The sequence below is a fragment of the Clytia hemisphaerica genome, unplaced genomic scaffold (genome assembly GCF_902728285.1).
Source record: "Clytia hemisphaerica strain Z4C2 unplaced genomic scaffold, Clytia hemisphaerica genome assembly, whole genome shotgun sequence".
NCBI lineage: Eukaryota > Metazoa > Cnidaria > Hydrozoa > Leptothecata > Clytiidae > Clytia > Clytia hemisphaerica.
This window is the reverse complement of record NW_027104406.1, coordinates 764,221-782,207: the sequence shown is the minus strand read 5'-3', so window position 1 is coordinate 782,207 and position 17,987 is coordinate 764,221. Positions and strand designations below refer to the sequence as shown.

At 34.3% G+C, this 17,987-nt stretch overlaps 1 protein-coding gene across 1 annotated transcript in view; it reads left to right on the top strand.

Annotated features, from left to right (window-relative positions):
* Positions 1-3,450: 3,450 nt before the first annotated feature.
* The window catches only part of LOC136820078 (unconventional myosin-X-like), a 62,606-nt gene continuing 48,069 nt past the window's right edge, over positions 3,451-17,987 (top strand). The window contains exons 1-23 of the mRNA XM_067076317.1: positions 3,451-3,546; positions 6,055-6,153; positions 6,960-7,118; positions 7,331-7,518; positions 7,781-7,915; positions 8,202-8,326; positions 8,661-8,674; positions 8,928-9,012; positions 9,543-9,646; positions 10,386-10,515; positions 11,229-11,494; positions 11,915-12,015; positions 12,587-12,653; positions 12,880-12,972; positions 13,238-13,389; positions 13,934-14,048; positions 14,695-14,775; positions 15,312-15,436; positions 15,857-15,977; positions 16,384-16,545; positions 16,849-16,908; positions 17,250-17,362; positions 17,761-17,821. Of these exons, the coding sequence (XP_066932418.1) occupies positions 3,526-3,546; positions 6,055-6,153; positions 6,960-7,118; positions 7,331-7,518; positions 7,781-7,915; positions 8,202-8,326; positions 8,661-8,674; positions 8,928-9,012; positions 9,543-9,646; positions 10,386-10,515; positions 11,229-11,494; positions 11,915-12,015; positions 12,587-12,653; positions 12,880-12,972; positions 13,238-13,389; positions 13,934-14,048; positions 14,695-14,775; positions 15,312-15,436; positions 15,857-15,977; positions 16,384-16,545; positions 16,849-16,908; positions 17,250-17,362; positions 17,761-17,821 (2,577 nt within the window). The 5' untranslated portion in view covers positions 3,451-3,525. The remainder of the gene's footprint in view (positions 3,547-6,054; positions 6,154-6,959; positions 7,119-7,330; positions 7,519-7,780; positions 7,916-8,201; positions 8,327-8,660; positions 8,675-8,927; positions 9,013-9,542; positions 9,647-10,385; positions 10,516-11,228; positions 11,495-11,914; positions 12,016-12,586; positions 12,654-12,879; positions 12,973-13,237; positions 13,390-13,933; positions 14,049-14,694; positions 14,776-15,311; positions 15,437-15,856; positions 15,978-16,383; positions 16,546-16,848; positions 16,909-17,249; positions 17,363-17,760; positions 17,822-17,987) is intronic.

Genomic DNA, 17,987 nt, shown 5'->3' with positions numbered 1-17,987 from the left:
TTGTGTGTTTTTAACCCATTGAAAGATGACGTAACATTATAATGACGTCACCAAATAATGACACAATTTAATTGTCTTTTTTATTGGCTTCAATTTACAATTTACAATTTAATGATAATATCGACTTGATACGCTTGAAAGCCCTTGAAGTCCATCTACATTTTATTTATGTCTTTCAAGTTTTTCAAAAAGATTTTATCTACCCTATCTAAATGGGAAGAATCCCTTCTAATCTATTCTTTTAGAATTTTCGTGTACAAAAAAATAGGATTGAAATTGGATATGTTAGAGCGGTTTACAACTCTTTATTTTTAAAACAGTGACTTGGCTTAAACATGATGAATAATTTACAAATCATCGAACCCAAAAAAAAGAGTACTGTAAATGTTCCTTTTCTCAAAATTTTTATAGAACGAAAAATTACAGTGTTTAAAGTTACATTTTTATTTGTTGAATGCTTGGGAGTGTTTTCGTGAGTTTTTTGTAGGTAAGGCCGAAATAAGCATGAAGTTAAAAGAATCTTGACGTCTTTAACTGTCGTTTGCAATACCCACAAAATCACAGGTCGTTGTTTTGAAATTTATCACACTTAAACGATAGATTTAATGTTTAATATTATATTCTATCTACAAATTTATTGTCAAAAATTTATTGTCAATTTTTTTAATTTTACAGTGATAATAAGATGAAAACGTGAAATTTAAATTGCGTGACAGAGTATAGTGTTGTATTATTTTGATGCCAACAATACACCAGTACTATATAGGCTGTACCATATGTTTTCAGTCGATTTTAGATACAGTTGACACTCTCTAATTCGATTTTCGAATATATAAAATTCTTATTATAAATTAAAATTTGTCGTTCTTTCTAGATGGTCTGGAAACGTTAGATGTACAGTCTCTGACGGTCATTTTCCAATATTATTGGATAATGAACGTACGGTCATTTTCCAATATTATTGGATAATGAACGTATTAGAGAGCGTCAAAAGTAATGTCTCTTTCAACGCTCAGGATCCTTATTAATTTCTTTTATTCGTGGCTTGAGCGAAAATAATCACGTTATTATACTCTCAGTATGATTAGATCGTGCGCTGTTTCAATATCATTTTTATCAAGATAATCAATCTTATAAACGCATGGAAGAGCTTTGAAATAAAATTTGATAGTTTTCTTTTCCGTCTTGATGAGGCTAAAAAACAAGAAACAACTGGTTAAATATCTCCAGATTGAATACATTTTGTTAGAAAAGAATCAGGGAAACATTCCTTCATCTTGTTAAGTTCTTTAAATCTTCTACTTCTCCCTAGCCATATTTTCCTCTTCTTTAGTTTATGACGCATGGCCACCTTTTGAACCTACTTATACTATAGGAATCCTCGAGATCCTTGTGAAAACTGACTAATATATCTTATCATGAACATATAAACGACTGGACATTTATCTCCTTTGTCTTTTTGTAGAAAGGGCTGCTAGCTTCGTTGCCGCCTCGTTAAAAGCATAAAATGAAACAATAGATTTTGATGATATACCACTTGGGAATACCTTACTAATAACGTCAAAACTTCGACAAAAGTCTCTGTTGATCTACTCTTCTCAAGTTTTTATCTATATCATAACAAAGATAACAGAGGCAAAATCATCGTCAGCTTGTCAAAACTCTGACTAATATTTCTAAATTTTGACTTAAAGGTGTCTAATAAATTTAGAGAGTGTCACATTCTAATTTCGATATTCTTATTACACAGGCCCTCAACTTTGGCAAGCTATTTTTTTCAAGTCATGAAAAAAATTATTGGAGTTACAAAAGGGATTCAAAAGTATACACGCAGTTGAAACTCTGCATATTTCAGAGTTAAAAATATTGATAAAATAAATTACAAACTTGTAAAAAAATTCGGAAATAATTTTTTTGTACATTAGGGGTAATGTTTAAGCTTTATCAATCTTTTTACCTATTTAATTCAAAGAAATAAAATTATGACGGAATATTGTCGGATTTTTCATATCAATTTTGAAATACAGGCGGCAACGAAGCTCGCTTCAAAGGGACAATAAAAGATGGATGTCCAGTCGTTTATATGTTCATGATCTTATCCGACCTGAATATATTTTGAAATCAAAGATAATCTTTATATGATTGATTTTCCTTATATAAAGAAAATAAAAATTGTATCAACAGAAATAGCTCATGTTGCGTTTTCTGTTTTAACATGCTTTCCATTTTTATTTGATCTTCAACTGTGTCCTCGCTTCATTTTTACTTTTCTAGCAATGCTAAAACCAAACAGAAACATTATGACATTTTTATGATAATTTGTTGCTATCGATTTTGAAATGGTTACGTTTAGCATTGACTTTAAATATTTAAAGGTCTATTGCCCGTTTGTTGAAAAATGTTTAACCGGAAAATTGTTGTATCTATTCTGTACGCTGAAAATATCTAGGCCAGTATCTGCATTTTTGTTTGGCAGGTTCGCTTTTTTAATTTAAGAAATTGATAATACCGTAAGGAAAATTTCGGGGAATATCGTTGAGGATTTTCGTAAGAAAAAATAAGCCCGTGCGGAATCTCGCGATACAGTGGAGTCTCCATAACTCGAACACTCACGGGGAACACAAGTTTGATCGAGTTAAGGAAATTTCGAGTTATGGAGAAACGTTCATAGGGCATTGCTAACTGGAGGGACCTGAAAACTTGTTCGAGTTAAGGAAAATTTCGAGTTATAGAGGTTCGAGTTAAAGAGACTCCACTGTATTTATAATCAGCCTCGAACGGTGAAAACTAGTTTCAATCAGCAATTCCGCCCCTTCAATTTTTTTCGTTCTTTCTAGTCCGTGGTAATTTTCCGGGGGTCAGGATTCGATTATTGTCAGTTAGTTAGGGTCAGGGTTGCTAGTAACGGCTTGTCACTGTGCCGGGTGCATACTCGGCGCCTTGGGCCCCGCAGGGTTGCTAGTAACGGCTCGAATTTCAGTTAGGTTAAAAAAGGGGTACTTTTACCCATATTATAATAACATTACCCCTGTCTTTTGCCAGTTCTGTATAATATGTTACGAATTGCGTGAATTTGGTGTGCGGTGATAGTGCAAGTGGTAAGGCGTCGGGTTTGGAAACCAAGGATGCTTGTATTTGGTGGTTCGAACCGAGGTGTGGGAGTATAGTTCAGAATTAGCAAAATAGCTTCAAATAGTCCAGATAGTCAAATTCAGAAAAACTAAGTCCAGAAATCAGAAAGAACAGAGTTAGAGATAGGAAATAGAGAAAAAGAGGAGAAGGGCGGAATTGGTGGTTGAAACTAGATCTTTCCGCCTCAAACAGCCGTAAACATTAATTTTTTTCTTTATAAGATGGTAGCAAAGAAGCGACAAACATTTCACAGTGGGAGGATCACAACAATAGAAGTCTGCCAGTCACCAGTAGCAATTTTATGTTGTCAATATTTATTTTTTTATAGCTTTCATTAGAGATAAAAATTCAAAGGCATTAAACTGTTGTGATGTGAGAGTGACTTCAAGGAATATGGATAGTACGTTTGTTGTGGTAAGCAATTTTTATTTCTTGATTAACAATGATTAACAAAAAGACAGTCAGAAGAAAAAACGACAGTCAGCCCCGGACATAAGTTAGCATCTGATGGATAAGATTTCAAAATAACAAGACTTTTGACTGGAAAAAGTTGTAGTTTAAAGCCTGAAATAGGCGTTAAATCATCTGATGAACAGGTTTAGTTGGCAGACGTTTGTCTTTGAACTCAGAGAGAGAAAAAAATAAAAACAACGATCCTCATCCTCTCCTCCTGCTGACATACCCACCAAACTCAAGGAAGCTTCAGGTGCAAAATGTTTTATGTGAAATGAGAAAACTTTTTGCAAGCAGAAAATCCAAACACTGGACGACCCGACTAAATCAGACCATTTTCTGTCTGACTGCTATGTAAGCAAAGATTTATAGATTCAATGACCCATCATATGACATATGGTGGTATAGGCCTGAATATATCCTGAACATTTTTGGGTTATGCTGGGGCAAAAATAGCGAAACATTCTTTAGGCCAACATTGATGATCAGGCCATCAAGTTCAGGTCACTAAGCTTTGGGTTTCCAGGTTTGGGTCATGTTTCGGACTTTATATTTCAAATTCAAAATGGCCAAGTTTCCATTGCATTTACCAGCAGAGATTTTAAAGTTACATGAAATGACACTTTAATTTAAAATGACCCCACAATCAAATAGACCTTTTCGCCTTTCCCACCATATTGAATTGTATGCAAAAATTATGGTGGCCAAATTGCCGTGGCGAAATTCCCTTAGAAAGTATGCAAAACATATGCAAAAAGAAACTATTAATATAAAACCTATATACATGCATAATTGGCATTATATTAAAGTGTGATCTTGTAGAAGAAAGATTAAATTTGCTTCTTTTGAAAACTAGAAATAATCTAATTCGCTCATCTCTTAGAACAAGCACTTCAAAGAACCATAACATTAGACATAAACATAAGCTGAAATATCACCCGCGAAGGTACAAAAATAATCTATATTCGGCTGACGGTAAATTATTCTCCTGGGAATAGAACCGTCAGACAATCAAATCAAAACATTGATCTGAACCCGCTAAATGTGTGACATCATAATTACTGCTTTCAGTTTGTGTGTTTTGAAAGTTTGATGTGTGTATATACTCCGTCTTGGTGGAATTTTTTAATGGCATGAAAACAGAATATGCAATGTCTTTAAGAACAAATTTCTAAAAGGCTTTTATTGTTCTGTAAATATTTCTTTTTGAATTAAGAAATTCCATCTTTTATTGTTCTGATGATTATAATATTTCTTTATACTGTAAGATGCTTTGTTGTCTTTGTAAGATGCTTTGTTGTCTTTTTAATCTTTGTGTAAACTTGCATATGTTTTGCATATTTTCCAACTAAATCCAACCACGGCTTTTCGTTCCTCTATTTTTGCATACAATTCAAGATGGCGGATGGAAAGGTGAAAAGGTCTATTATAGATAGACAGAAGAAAAAAGTCCATATAATTATATCTTGCATTTCATTCAGAATAGCTCAATTTTTCTAGCCATTAATTCTGTGGCTGCATTTGAAAGGGGCTCAAAAGGAGAGAAACAAGTCTCCAAAATATGCCTAATTTATGCCTTTCCAGAGTCATCTGATAATTTGTAAATTAAATTAAAGATAAATAAAAAAGAATAGAAAATAGAAACAGCATTTTGTATTAATAGATACCGACAACTGCTCTATCTTGGGACGATTAGTCGAAACATGGGACTGTTTGATATCTGGCCTGTATTTTCACTTACTGTTAAATCTCTTTGACAACAAATTTGTTTTGATAACTCCACCAAGCTTATGATTAAGTTTATCATACTTTCTGTCATAACATGTCACGATAACCTTCGCTGATAGGGCGCCCTTTTTAACTTTTTTGTTTTCATTCAAAATGACCGGACACAGATTGGAAAATTAGAGAACGCCGCCTATTGCCCAATAGGATTGACAAATAGCGAGTGTGTAACTTGCCGCGCGAGTGACGTCAAACGCTCCATCGTTTTGCCACTAATTTGGTCTTCTTCGTTCCAGACATTCACATAGTGTCCCACTATGGATTTTTTTCATATTTTGATTTAAAAGCCTACTCGGTGCGAAGAGAAATTGTGTATTTTTTAATACGCAGTTCATTGACTCAAATCAAATGACTTTGGAGGTTCTGTGAAATGGTGGCTGAATTGCCGTCCCATCTGAGGAAAATAGTCCTTCCGCAGAAAATTTCAGTGTGGTGGGCAGAAAACAACCACAATCTGATTTCAGGCTATCTTTAAAGTAAAATCACCCATTTTGAAAATTGCTAGTCAGTCATAAAATAGTGTAAAATTGCAAATCACATTCAAAATCAAAACATATGATATATGACAACATATACACATGATATACCCTGAAGTTGAGTAAAATCTTTGATCTCTTACATCATAAGCAGATTAAGTGATATTTTATTTCAATTGTTTCAATTTTATGGTTTTCTTTATTTTAGGGGTCAAAAGTATGGTTGCAAGTAGATGACGAATGGCAACCTGCTGTAATTTCTGACAACAAAGATGGTCAAATATCATTTGCTATTGACAATGGAAAAGTATGATTTTCATATTTCTTGCTGAATTATTCACTTCACAAATTTATTGTTCTTGATTGTATAATCTACATCTAATTTTGTATTTAAAGGGTGTACCAGAAATCACTTACCCTCTTTGATTTGAAATAAAATTGAAATTTCTTAAGTTTTCTCATAACTTTAAAAAAAATCAAATCTTGTTTAAATTGAAACTTGAATTTTGATATGTCATTAATCCAATTTTGTACACTAGATCAAAAGTTTAAGATGAAAAATCTTTTGAAATTGCTCAAGATTGTCAAAAGTGGACTTATCAAAGTTCTAGTTCTAGTAATTCTTTGTAATACCTTTTGCTTGAATAAAGTATTTCAACTGCAAATAAAAAACAGAAATGGATGCCTTTTTAAAGTCAAAATTGTGCTTATTTTGTTAGCAAAAGCCATAGCTTTTATCAATTTCCCATTGTTTAGCTTTTTATGAGAATATCCTTTAAATCAGCCAGAAATTGATCATTTCATCATTGAACTGGTGTAATTTTTACACTCTTATGATTGTTTTAATGAATTAAATAATTAAATGCGTTCTCTATTATCATGACTAAAATTTGACTATAAAATTTGATAGGTTTGATTTGTCATGTTTTTGAGGAATCTCAGAATGGTGTATAGATTATGTTCTACGTTAGCACCAATTCGATGAGCTATCAACAAATTTTTGAAATATCTAAAGAACTCAAAAAATTTCAAATTGAAGAGGGTAATTTATTTTCTTGCTTACCATACCTGGAATAAATAAAATATGTTTTTATTGATAATTTTTTACGATAGGCTTTGAGTCTACCTTTAAATACCATCAATCATGAGACAGCCATGCCAATGCATCAAACCAGTATTGATGGTGTTGATGATATGGCAAAGCTTGGAGATTTACACGAGGCTGCTATTCTTTACAATCTATACCAAAGATATATGAAAGATGTTATTTATGTAAGTTTTATTACCTAGTAATGACATCAAATTGTACACTGTAGAGTTTTACCATCTCAGCAAGGTACAAAGAAAGGCTTTCCCTCTGAGACATAGTAATTTGCTCTGAGGACTATTTTTTGGGTTGATCAAAATTCTTTGGTGTAAATACTTGCAATATTATAATTCTGACAAACTTGCCAGCACTTGCCAATGTCTCTGCTCTTCTTTAGACTCATATTGGTTCAATCCTTGTTGCTATTAATCCTTACAAATCAATAGAAAACATGTATGGTCAAGATGTAATCAAAAAATATGACAATAAATATCTTGGTGATATGCCTCCACACATTTACGCTATTGCTAATGAGGCATACTATGCCATGTGGAGAAAAGGTGGAAATCAATGTGTGCTCATCAGGTATGATTTTCTTGCACTAGCAAATAAAACAAACTTTCCTTCAAAAAAGGGAGGTAATTGTTGAATCCCTGTAATATTTAGTGCTTTTCTTGTTTTTGTTAATTCAATTGCATCACTTTCAATTCATTTTAAGACTATTCTCATGAAAGATCTACACAAAGATAATATTTGGTCACAAAATTCTTCTTCATCTAGAATCAGATTCTAGCCTTAAACATTTTAATGATAAAATGTAAATGAAAAACCTAACAATCTATTTCAGTGGTGAATCAGGAGCAGGAAAAACCGAATCAACAAAATATATTCTTCGCTTTCTGTCTGAAATGAGTCGAAGGGCTGTTGAAGAAAAGGAGTTAACAGTTGCAGCAAATGTAGAGGAAGCCATCGTTCAAAGCAGGTAGGCTGTGTGTTTTGTATCTGCCTATAAAAGCTTGAGAAACCAGTTAATTGCAAAGGGAATGGTGGCCAAGTTTGTTTCAATATAATCTGCAGTAATGTAGAATTGTGCTAGGATCACGATTAACAAATCAAACCAATCAAGACTCTGATACCAAGTACTATTCTTCCTCAAGCTGAGCAAGCTGGATGTGGACTCCAAAAATTTGAAAAACACTTGCATTGTTGTTGTATTTTCATGTTCGTTTCAAAACATACCTTTTAATTTGAAATTTTCTTTTTTACAGTCCCATCTTGGAAGCTTTTGGTAATGCAAAAACAATTTACAATAATAATTCAAGTCGTTTTGGCAAATTTATGGATTTGTATTTTGGAAAAGAAGGAAACATAACTGGTGGTGTCATTGTTGATTGTATCTTTTCACCTAAAGTCATTCTTCGATTCTTCACATATATCTTTTTTGTCATTGTTTACCAAGAAATTTTCTACAATTTTCATAGAAAATCACTAGCCGTTCATTTTAAACAGATACCTTTTCTCTTTTTTCTTCACTTTAACCAATAAATTTTGTTCTCGTAGGGTAGTGCCTAAGATATTTGAGTTTCTGTCAAATCAATATCAATTTTAATAGAACACTCTATTTACATTTTGAGGATATAAATCAGTGAGGACGTTGATATGAGAACTTTTTTATAAATTCTTATGTTTTGAAATTTCTTAACTCGAATTTTATTGAAACCCCAAAGATCTATTAGAAAAGGTAAGAGAAGGTGTTATGTTGGTTAAACTTTTAAAATTCTTTTTATCTAATAAAGCAACAAATGCCCCTTAGCTTCATTTCATTTGCTAAGAATTCGCAAGACTAGAATCCAGACCTACCAAGGGTTAATTTGTCATTTGCTGGCCAAGCAAAAACAATATTTTTCCGGGTGCTTAAGTATATCTCTACAACAAAATCCGGTATAATAATGTGTCACACTCCCAATCACAAATCACATTCTTTTCTCCATTAGAATCGAGTTGTCAGACAGAATCCTGGTGAAAGAAATTTCCATATCTTTTATTGCTTGTGTTCTGGTATTGCTCCTGAGAACAGAGGTAACCGATGCTTGATCTTCAATGCAAGTTTACTGTCTAACTAAAAAAATGCAGTTTTGTCTAACTAAAGATGGCACAGACCCTGAGGGTTGGCTTCCTACTAAATTGTTTGGAAAGAATCTCTAACCAAAGTCAGTGATCAAGAAAAACTAATTAAGATCAAATCAAATGAAATCATTACTATTGATTTTGATTTTCTAAAAAATTATCTGTTCCCTAAAAACAGTAGTATTGTTAGTAGACCAAGGCAATTTCTCGAAAGTTGGGATTTTGGCGCCCCCTTAAAAAATAAATCTTTCAAAGATAACGCATGCTAAGAGAGCACAAAAATCTTTGGGTATTTTTTCATTTTTCTGGCTGAAAACTGTTTATTGTCTTACGACGCCTCCTGAAAAATCAGCCGCTGAGGGGGGGGGGGCGTTTGCCTCCTTGCCAACGCCACACTACTGCCTAAAAAAGGCTTTATAGATTGATTACCCAAAAAGAAATGATTTTTATTCCTCCAATAATTATATTCACTTTTCTTTCAGGAAACTTTTTACTTTACCCTGCTGATAAATATTATTATCTTACACAAAGTGGTTGTCTTTCTGATCCATCCCTCAATGACAAAGAAGATTATCAAAGTGTTCTGGTAAGTATGTTAAGAAACTAGTGCCTAATTTCTGATTTAAGACTGGGTAAAAGTTAAGTAATAAATATGGTATGGTGATATCATCAGCACATTTAGAATTGAAAAGTCGATGCTTTAATGTGTCCATCCAATTATCATTTCCATCTATCTAGTGTTAAAAGATCTTCCGCCTCAGACGCATTTCCATCTAAGCGAAGGATATAAAGAGGTTTTTCCGTTGCATAATTCACCAAAGTATATGTGCTGATTTACTGTGCATAGTGCGGAAAGGGGTCTGATCCCCCTTCTTAAATGACCCCCCCTTCTTGGTACCCCCCCCCAACCTTTAAAAATGCCTATCCCCCAACCTTTAAAAATGCCTATCCCCCAAGGGTTTTGGGCTAAATTTTTTATGGTAAAAAGGGAAGGGAAACAGTAAAGAAAAAATAAGTCTGGCAAATATAATACCACTTGTTAGTGAAAATAAAGAACTTCCTTTCATGCAGACCAAATGTCATAACAGTGCTGGAAAACAATCTACAATATATGTAAGCCGCCCCCCCCTTCTTAAACGATCCCCCTCCTTGCTATCCCCCCCTTTTTAGTGAAAATTTCTGATCCCCCTTCTTGACTTTTTTGGAAGGTGTCTCCCCCCCTTAAGAAAGGGGGGGGGTCTGAACTATGCTGTGTAAAATCTATTTCTTGTCTCCAATAAAAAACCTTGCTTTGACCACGGTTTAATTAAACCATTCTTCACTAGAATGCAATGCGAATTGTTGGATTGACAGAAGAGCAGATAGGAAATGTTCACCAAGTTTTATCCAGTATCTTACAGCTTGGTAACATCGAGTTTATTACCACTGGTGGTGCACAGATTCAAGACAAAGCAGGTATACACCAATTTAATCTATAGATTCTTAGGTTTAGAAACACGTAATATTGAAATTTTAGGAAAAAGGTTAAAAACCCTATAACAGTTGTATTCTTTTTTTATAAATTCTATAAAGTAATATCTTTTTGTTTTCAACATTTTTTTTATGTTTTGTAAAGTTGTATAAAATCTTGGAATACTGATAGTTAGTAAAATTATATGATTTTATTACCCTCGACAGCCCTCGGTTTAAAAAAAGGGCAGTAACAAAATAAGAGTTTGGTGGTGTAGTCAAGAGGGGCGCAAAATTTGTTTAGGAGAGCAAATTTGTGATATTATTATTATCCTTTCATAATATACGATAAGATAATTCCTGTATCTCTGACACAAATTTTGCGCCCCTCTTGTCTACGCTACTAAGTAAGTAAGTCTGCGACCGCAGTCAAAGACGATCCGAAGGCTCTTCTTTCGATAGCTATCTACCCGAAGGTAGGGGAGGGCGCCACTTTTTCTCCTTGGATTTCTCCACTTACCCTTGACCCCCCTCTTAATTGCTGACCATCAAGCAGAGAGGCATCGAGTACCATTTTGGGAATCTTTGGTATGACCCGGCTGGGGGTTGAACCCACAACCTTGTGAACCGTAGCCGGATGTTCTACCACTACAACATGGGTCGCCCTACTACGCTACTGAAGTTGGCCAGTTTACTTTATCTTCACCTTTCTTTTATAGTGTTGGAAAACCTGTCAAACCTTTTACAAGTGGACCAGTACAATTTGAACGATGCATTAACACAAAAAAGCATGACATTACGTGGTGAAGAAATTCTAAGTCCACTGACAGTTGAACAAGCTATTGACTCACGTGATGCAGTTGCCATGGCTTTATATCAAGCTTGTTTCAAATGGCTCATCCAAAAAATCAATATTAAGCTAAAAGGTGCTAAAGATTTTTTCACCATTGGCGTATTGGATATTTTTGGATTTGAAAACTTCAAGGTTAGTTTTGCTAAAGATGTCATACTTTTATTTTGTTTTTCGTAGTCTTGTTCTTTCCAACCAAGCGATTTCTCAAGTGATGTTCGGATGGTAGTTTGTACTCCTTCAAATTTCCCATTCAGTTGATAGAGTTACATTTTCAATTTTAATTGATAACCACATGGTTTGAAATAGATGGTATATTTGCAAAATTTATTTTATGGTTTGTTCTGAATAAAAATCTCCGAATCATTTAGCCTTTCAACTATTCTTCTCAGCCAAGATTTAAAATGTTAAAAGTAAAAATGGAAAGTTTTTGAATCCTTATTTTGTGGAAATAGTCAGGTTAAAAGATTTAAAAGTTCTGCTAAGAACCGTGGAAAGACTCTTGAGCCAAGAATATCTCAGCAGTCTGATTATCAAAATTGTTTTCTTTTCCAGGTCAACAGATTTGAGCAGTTCAATATCAATTTCGCCAATGAAAAATTACAAGAGTATTTCAATAAACACATTTTCTCATTGGAACAAATTGAATACAACAGGTCAGTGAGGGCGTTATTATTATGTATTTAGGCTTTTGTAGAAAAAAAAAACCCAATTTTTTGCTCAGAATTTCATGCTTTATCAGATGGTAGCAATCATTTTCGTTTATTTTGACTTTTGAAAATCAGCTATTCCTACCTCTTATTTTCCCTTGCAGTTTTGCCTACGGCGTCACTTTTTTGGTCATAAAGGTTTTCCCGGGCCTAATCCGCGTCCTCCCTCTCAAAAATATCTTGTAATAATGCTGTTCTTTGGAATAGACTAAAAATGACTAGGTCGTAAAAAAGATGTCACGGAACCCCAGGCTTGGCCCCCTACTATCTCCCATCATACATGATAATTTTTCACCATAAAAGTTTCCATGCTGTATTTTCTATAGAGTTAAGAATTAAACTTTCATCTTAAAGTTGCCATTCTTTTTAAAAGAAATTAAAAAAATATCATTTTGTTGAGAATGTTACACTCGACAATCGTTAATAAGCATGAAACTGGCAGTTTTGTATATAGTTTCTACTGTTTTACTTTTTGACAAATAAACTTATAATTCGAAATATTTGTTATCGATTCCAGGGAAGGTTTGCAATGGACAGACATTGATTGGAACGATAACGGAGAGTGTCTTGATCTGGTGGAAAAGGTACACAGTTTTTGTTGGAATGGACAAAGTGATCAATCCCATAGAAATGAAGTTTTCGGAATCTTCAGCTATTTCGAGCCAGTATGCCAATAAAATTGTTGAATACCTGAATCCACCAATGCAGAGAGAATAGCTATTCTACTATTTTCATTTTTCAGAAACTTGCATTGTTACCCAAGAATACAACAGATAGCTTAAAAACATTTCTATCATTTTCGTTTTTTAGAAACTCGGTTTGTTGTCATTGATTGACGAAGAAAGTCGATTTCCCAAAGGGACTGACAAATCATTGCTCACAAAACTCCACGAGAATCACGCTGTAAGATTCAGTTTATATATGAAGGTTTTGTCCCAACCTTCAAGAATAATGTTAGGGCTCCCACCCCTAATACCCTAATTAAAAGTACTTTTTGCAATCAAATGGTTGATTGTATTTTGTAAGGTTTGACAGAGTTTATCGACTACAAAAAGTTCGTAGAGCGATTAATTTGTTTTCAACAGTCTGATATTGATATAATTTAAACACCTTCACCAATCTGATGAACAAAAGTTTTATACGTATACAACCCCCCCTTCTTTTACAGCCGAATCCATTTTACATCAAGCCGAGAGTTGCCAACAACAAGTTTGGTATCAAGCATTATGCTGGTGAAGTGTACTATGAGATTGATGGCTTTTTAGAGAAGAACAGAGATACATTGAGAGAAGATTTACTCAATACACTCAAAGAGAGCAGGTAATATGACTTAATTCGTCTGTAGACGGAAATCCGCCCTGTGGAATTTTGAAACGATTTCGGTCCCAAACAAGCCCTATGATATCAGGAAAATGGAGTCAGGTTATAGACATTTAGCCGGTGGCAACACTAGATTTTCAATTAAGCACGTCCACTTACAAGTGACTTTCGCTAGATTATACTAAATTTCTGGTCGGGAGGGATGGGGCCAGTAGCGTGGTGGGTCGACAAAAATTCGGGCAAACTGGGCGAGGCAAATTTCGAAAATTATGATTGGCGCCCCATATGAAATTTAAATATGTTTGTAAAGATTACGCGAGCGAGCACGAAAATTTTGGGGTATTTTCTTTCGTTTTGGCCGAAAACTGCCATATCTAAGGTGTGAAAGAGCAAAGGGGCACCGTAATTAGTAATCAGAGCCGTCTTTTTGCTCCCTTTGTATTTTGGCGTATTATATGGTTTTTGTTCATTATACGAAATGTTTTATCTCAAAAGATACTCTTGTCTTTGGTGAAGCTTATGGAATGTTCTCTTTTTCTTTTAGGTCTGACTTTATTTACGACATGCTTGAAACGCTGAAGAAAAAAGAAGATACAAGTCAACAACAAAAACAACGGTCTAAAAAACCAAAGAAAGCCACTGTCAGCTCCCAATTCAAAGTAATTTTTCATGTTTTTTTTCTTCCTCGAAACAACCTTTTTTTTACATTGAGACTTCATAACATCATTCTGAATCATTCTAAACACTGTATTTTGGCACCAACAATATATAAGTCTTAGAAGTTACAAAGTTAGTTTCACTCAGTCACTAGGATTAACATGATGATTGATTGTGACCACTGACCTTTATATATCCCTGGAACAAGCTTTACCCACCATCTTTGATCGATTTTTTTTTGGAAGTTGGGACCTGCAAAAAAGTCATTATAGTGTTTGAAACTTTGCCTAACGATAAACGGCGCTACATCATTACATTAGTGTACAATGTCAGTGATTGTGACTGAAAATCCCCAAAACAAACATTAAAAACCTTCACAGCACCGATAACTTTAGTTCATGATCATGTCTCGATTGAGGCTCTAGGCCCCATTGAAAAATATTTTCATGAGTAACATGACTAGATCATATCAGTTATTTTTAAAAATCACAGCAACGCTATTACCAATACTGTAAGCGGTACGTTTACCTTGGGATTCCAGTCTTAGTTGATTAGGCTACAACAAAATTTCGTATTTCAGTAAAACAATACAAATGTTTTAGAAAGTCTTTTAAAGATTTTTTAATTTCTTTGTGAATTTTCTTTCAGGATTCTTTGTTTTCCTTGATGACTGCATTGAACAGTGCAAACCCGTATTTTGTCCGTTGCGTCAAACCTAACCCTAAGAAAGTAAGTACTTTAACAAAATATACAGTCGATTCTCTCTAATTCGATCTTTAAAAATAGTTCTTCGAATTACAGAAAGTTTCGAATTACGGAAGGTATTTTATTATAACGACTGGCTAGCTAAGGGAACCAATATTTTAATTCAAATTATAGTGGTTCGAATTAGAGAGAGTTGGCAGTATTTTATCGCCCCAATTAGCTTTTGTTTTCGAATTTCATTCATATCTTTTATGCTATTTTTTAACCTTTTCAATCCCCGAGCTTTGCACTTTTAGAACATAAAAAATAAGAATTCTCAAAGGGCCGGCTTAAAACCTAAAAGCTCTCACCAATAACCGTTGGAAAGGTGATGAAATTTGAAGAGGTCAAGCGGAGCCCTGGGACTGAAAGAGTTAACTGAATGTGAAATGATGAGGTTTTTTATGCTTTTTTAAACGAAATTTCTCAACTCTTAGAATGATATGTTGAAACTAAACAAACTTAAGCCTTAACAGTTTCATTACCACTTGACTGATGATTGGTTTTTCTCTATTTTTCAGATAAAGAACAATTTCGAGAACGAAGTGGTTTTAAACCAATTGAAATACTCTGGTATGTTAGAAACTGTCAAAATTCGAAAAGCTGGTTTCCCTGTCAGGCGAACTTACGATGATTTCTTCGCCAGGTAAATTTTGCTAACTCATAGTTTGGGTCCTTTTGAATACTTGTCAATCGCATGTCTGTCTGTTGAATAGACTGTAAATAACAGTAAATAATTCAAGAAAATGTGTAAAATATCAGGGAAAATTAACATTTAGACTATGGAATTTCGATGGAGACCTCAGAATGAAAATCGATGGAATCCATTAAATGTTCTTGGTGGATAAAAGTGGATAAATTTTTGCTTGGATAAAATTTTGACCAAAACGCGTGAAATTCTACGCAAAATTCCAAGTAAAAATTTAATCTGCTTAAGAAACAATCGGTCGCTTTCCTTCCCCGTTTTTGCCTCTAAATTTTAACATTTTCACTAGTTCAATTTTTGTTTTGTTGTGTTTCCTCATTTCGTGGTTTTGAATTATCTGAATTATCGATTTCTTTTCAGGTACAAAGCCTTATTTTATAAGATGAATAAGAAGATGATGGTGGACCCTAAAGACAACTCCATACTCTGTCTCACCCAATTCGATCCGAAAAGAGAACTTCACCGTGTTGGTAAAACTAAGGTTAGTCATTATCAGATCGTCTGCATAGTCGGGAGAATCACACGACATGTGATATTTTTAAATCTCTGAGATTGGGGGAGAGGGGCTAACTTAAGTAGGGGTCACAAATATTTTCAAACTACCTCAATAGGGGGAGGGGCTAAATACCCAATAAGTGCTTCAGGTTTATGGTTTTTAGGAACTTTAGGCTTTGTAAAATTCTTTTAGCAAAAGTACAAGAAGTTTTTCAGTAAATATTTTCCCATTACAAAAACAATGTTTACCATTTTGCCCCTAAATGCGTACAAGGGAAAACTAAATGCTAGTAAAGTGAGAAAGTCAGTCTGCGACCGTAATGGGATGCGACCAGAAAGCTCTTTTTTTTGATAGCTATATCTACCCGTATTTCAAATTATTTTCTTCCTAGGTCTTTATGAAAGACAAACTCGAGTCGGAGATTGAAATTCATCGAAGCAAGAACCTCAGACTGGCTGGCGTTGTCATTTTGAACGAGATCGTCGGATACGTTCAACGAAAGAAATTCTTGAGAATCAAAGCAGCAATCCTTCTCATACAGAAAATGTACAAGGTATGCCGAGACCTTTCTCAGTGAAATCTAATTATGATCCTGACCTATAAAATTGCGAATATATTTTATAAACCGTGATTAAAAAACGTTCGACCTAGCAAGGAATGTAACTTTTCTCCCGTATCGTTCGAGTGTCGAGTGTATACACTATCAGCTCTCCCTGACTCTTAGGTACGCTGGACTGACAAAAAGTCGTTTGTAAAATTCATCTCTGTTAAACGTAAGTCTATATATTGCTATGGCAACCTAAAATCGCCAATTTGAAAAGATTTCACACTTCATGCATTGCTTTTATTTTTTCAGGGTTACGCATCACGAACAAGGTACATCAAAATGAAGAAAGGTGCAGTTCACATTCAAAGGGTACGTCTCTCACACCAACTTGTATTAGTTTGTGTTTTGTAACTTATCTGTTCCCAAACAACAATAACAACAAATTGATTTGCTAATTTTTAAGCCCAGCCGCTATCTTTGGGTATATTTGAAATTCCCTGTTGTTAACCGATTGGTTTGAATCTGAAATTAAATCTTAATTTTTCATATCTTCGCGCCACGGAGGAGGGTCATGTGATGTGCCTTTTACCTAAAAGGCTTTACTCCTGGGATGTTCCGGTTCGGACTTTACTATTTGAGGTGGAATTGAACATTCTTTTTTCACCCATTTCTGATTGGCAAAGAATAGCTCCATGTTTGTTTCATTGCAGATGGAGAGAGGTCGACAAGCACGAAAACTTTACGCTCAAATGTTGGAAGAGAAGAGGATTGAAGAAGAACGAAAACGAGAAGAAGAACGAAGGAAAGAAGAAGAAAGACGAAAGTACGATTTGCGTGTTGCGAAACCTCTAGGCTAACATATAGTTTGCTAGCAACATACATTATATCATAAATTGTTACTAAAAAGGTTTTATGCACGAATACAATTTTTTTCTAAGGCTTCTTGCACAAATACAATTTCGTTCTAAGGCTTGGAAACCCTGGTAAATGAACACTTCATTGAATTTCTGTAAAACCCAGGGATGATTTTAATTCTAATATTCGATATCTCAGGGAAACTCTAAAGTATTTCTCTCCTCAAGGCCAGGTTATCTCTAATCATAAATGAAGCCGAGGAAAATGCGTTCAGTGATTTTTTAGAGGAAAAACTATTTTTCTCCAACTCAAAACTCCTGGAAATAATTTTGCTCTTAACGATACACCATAATTTTGATATTTCAGAGAGATTGAAAGACTGGAGCAAGAAAGAAAGATGGCTGAACTGGAAGAGCTGCGAAGAAAGGTATGGTCTCCCATAATGCATACAGTGGACTCTCGCTAATTCGAGCTTCTATTGTTCATTTTTTCTATAATTTGAATTAACTCTCCGTCTCTGTCACGGAGGACCCTTCGTAAAATACTTTCTAAAATATGACAATTGTATATTGGCAAGAAAGTCTTTTTTCTTT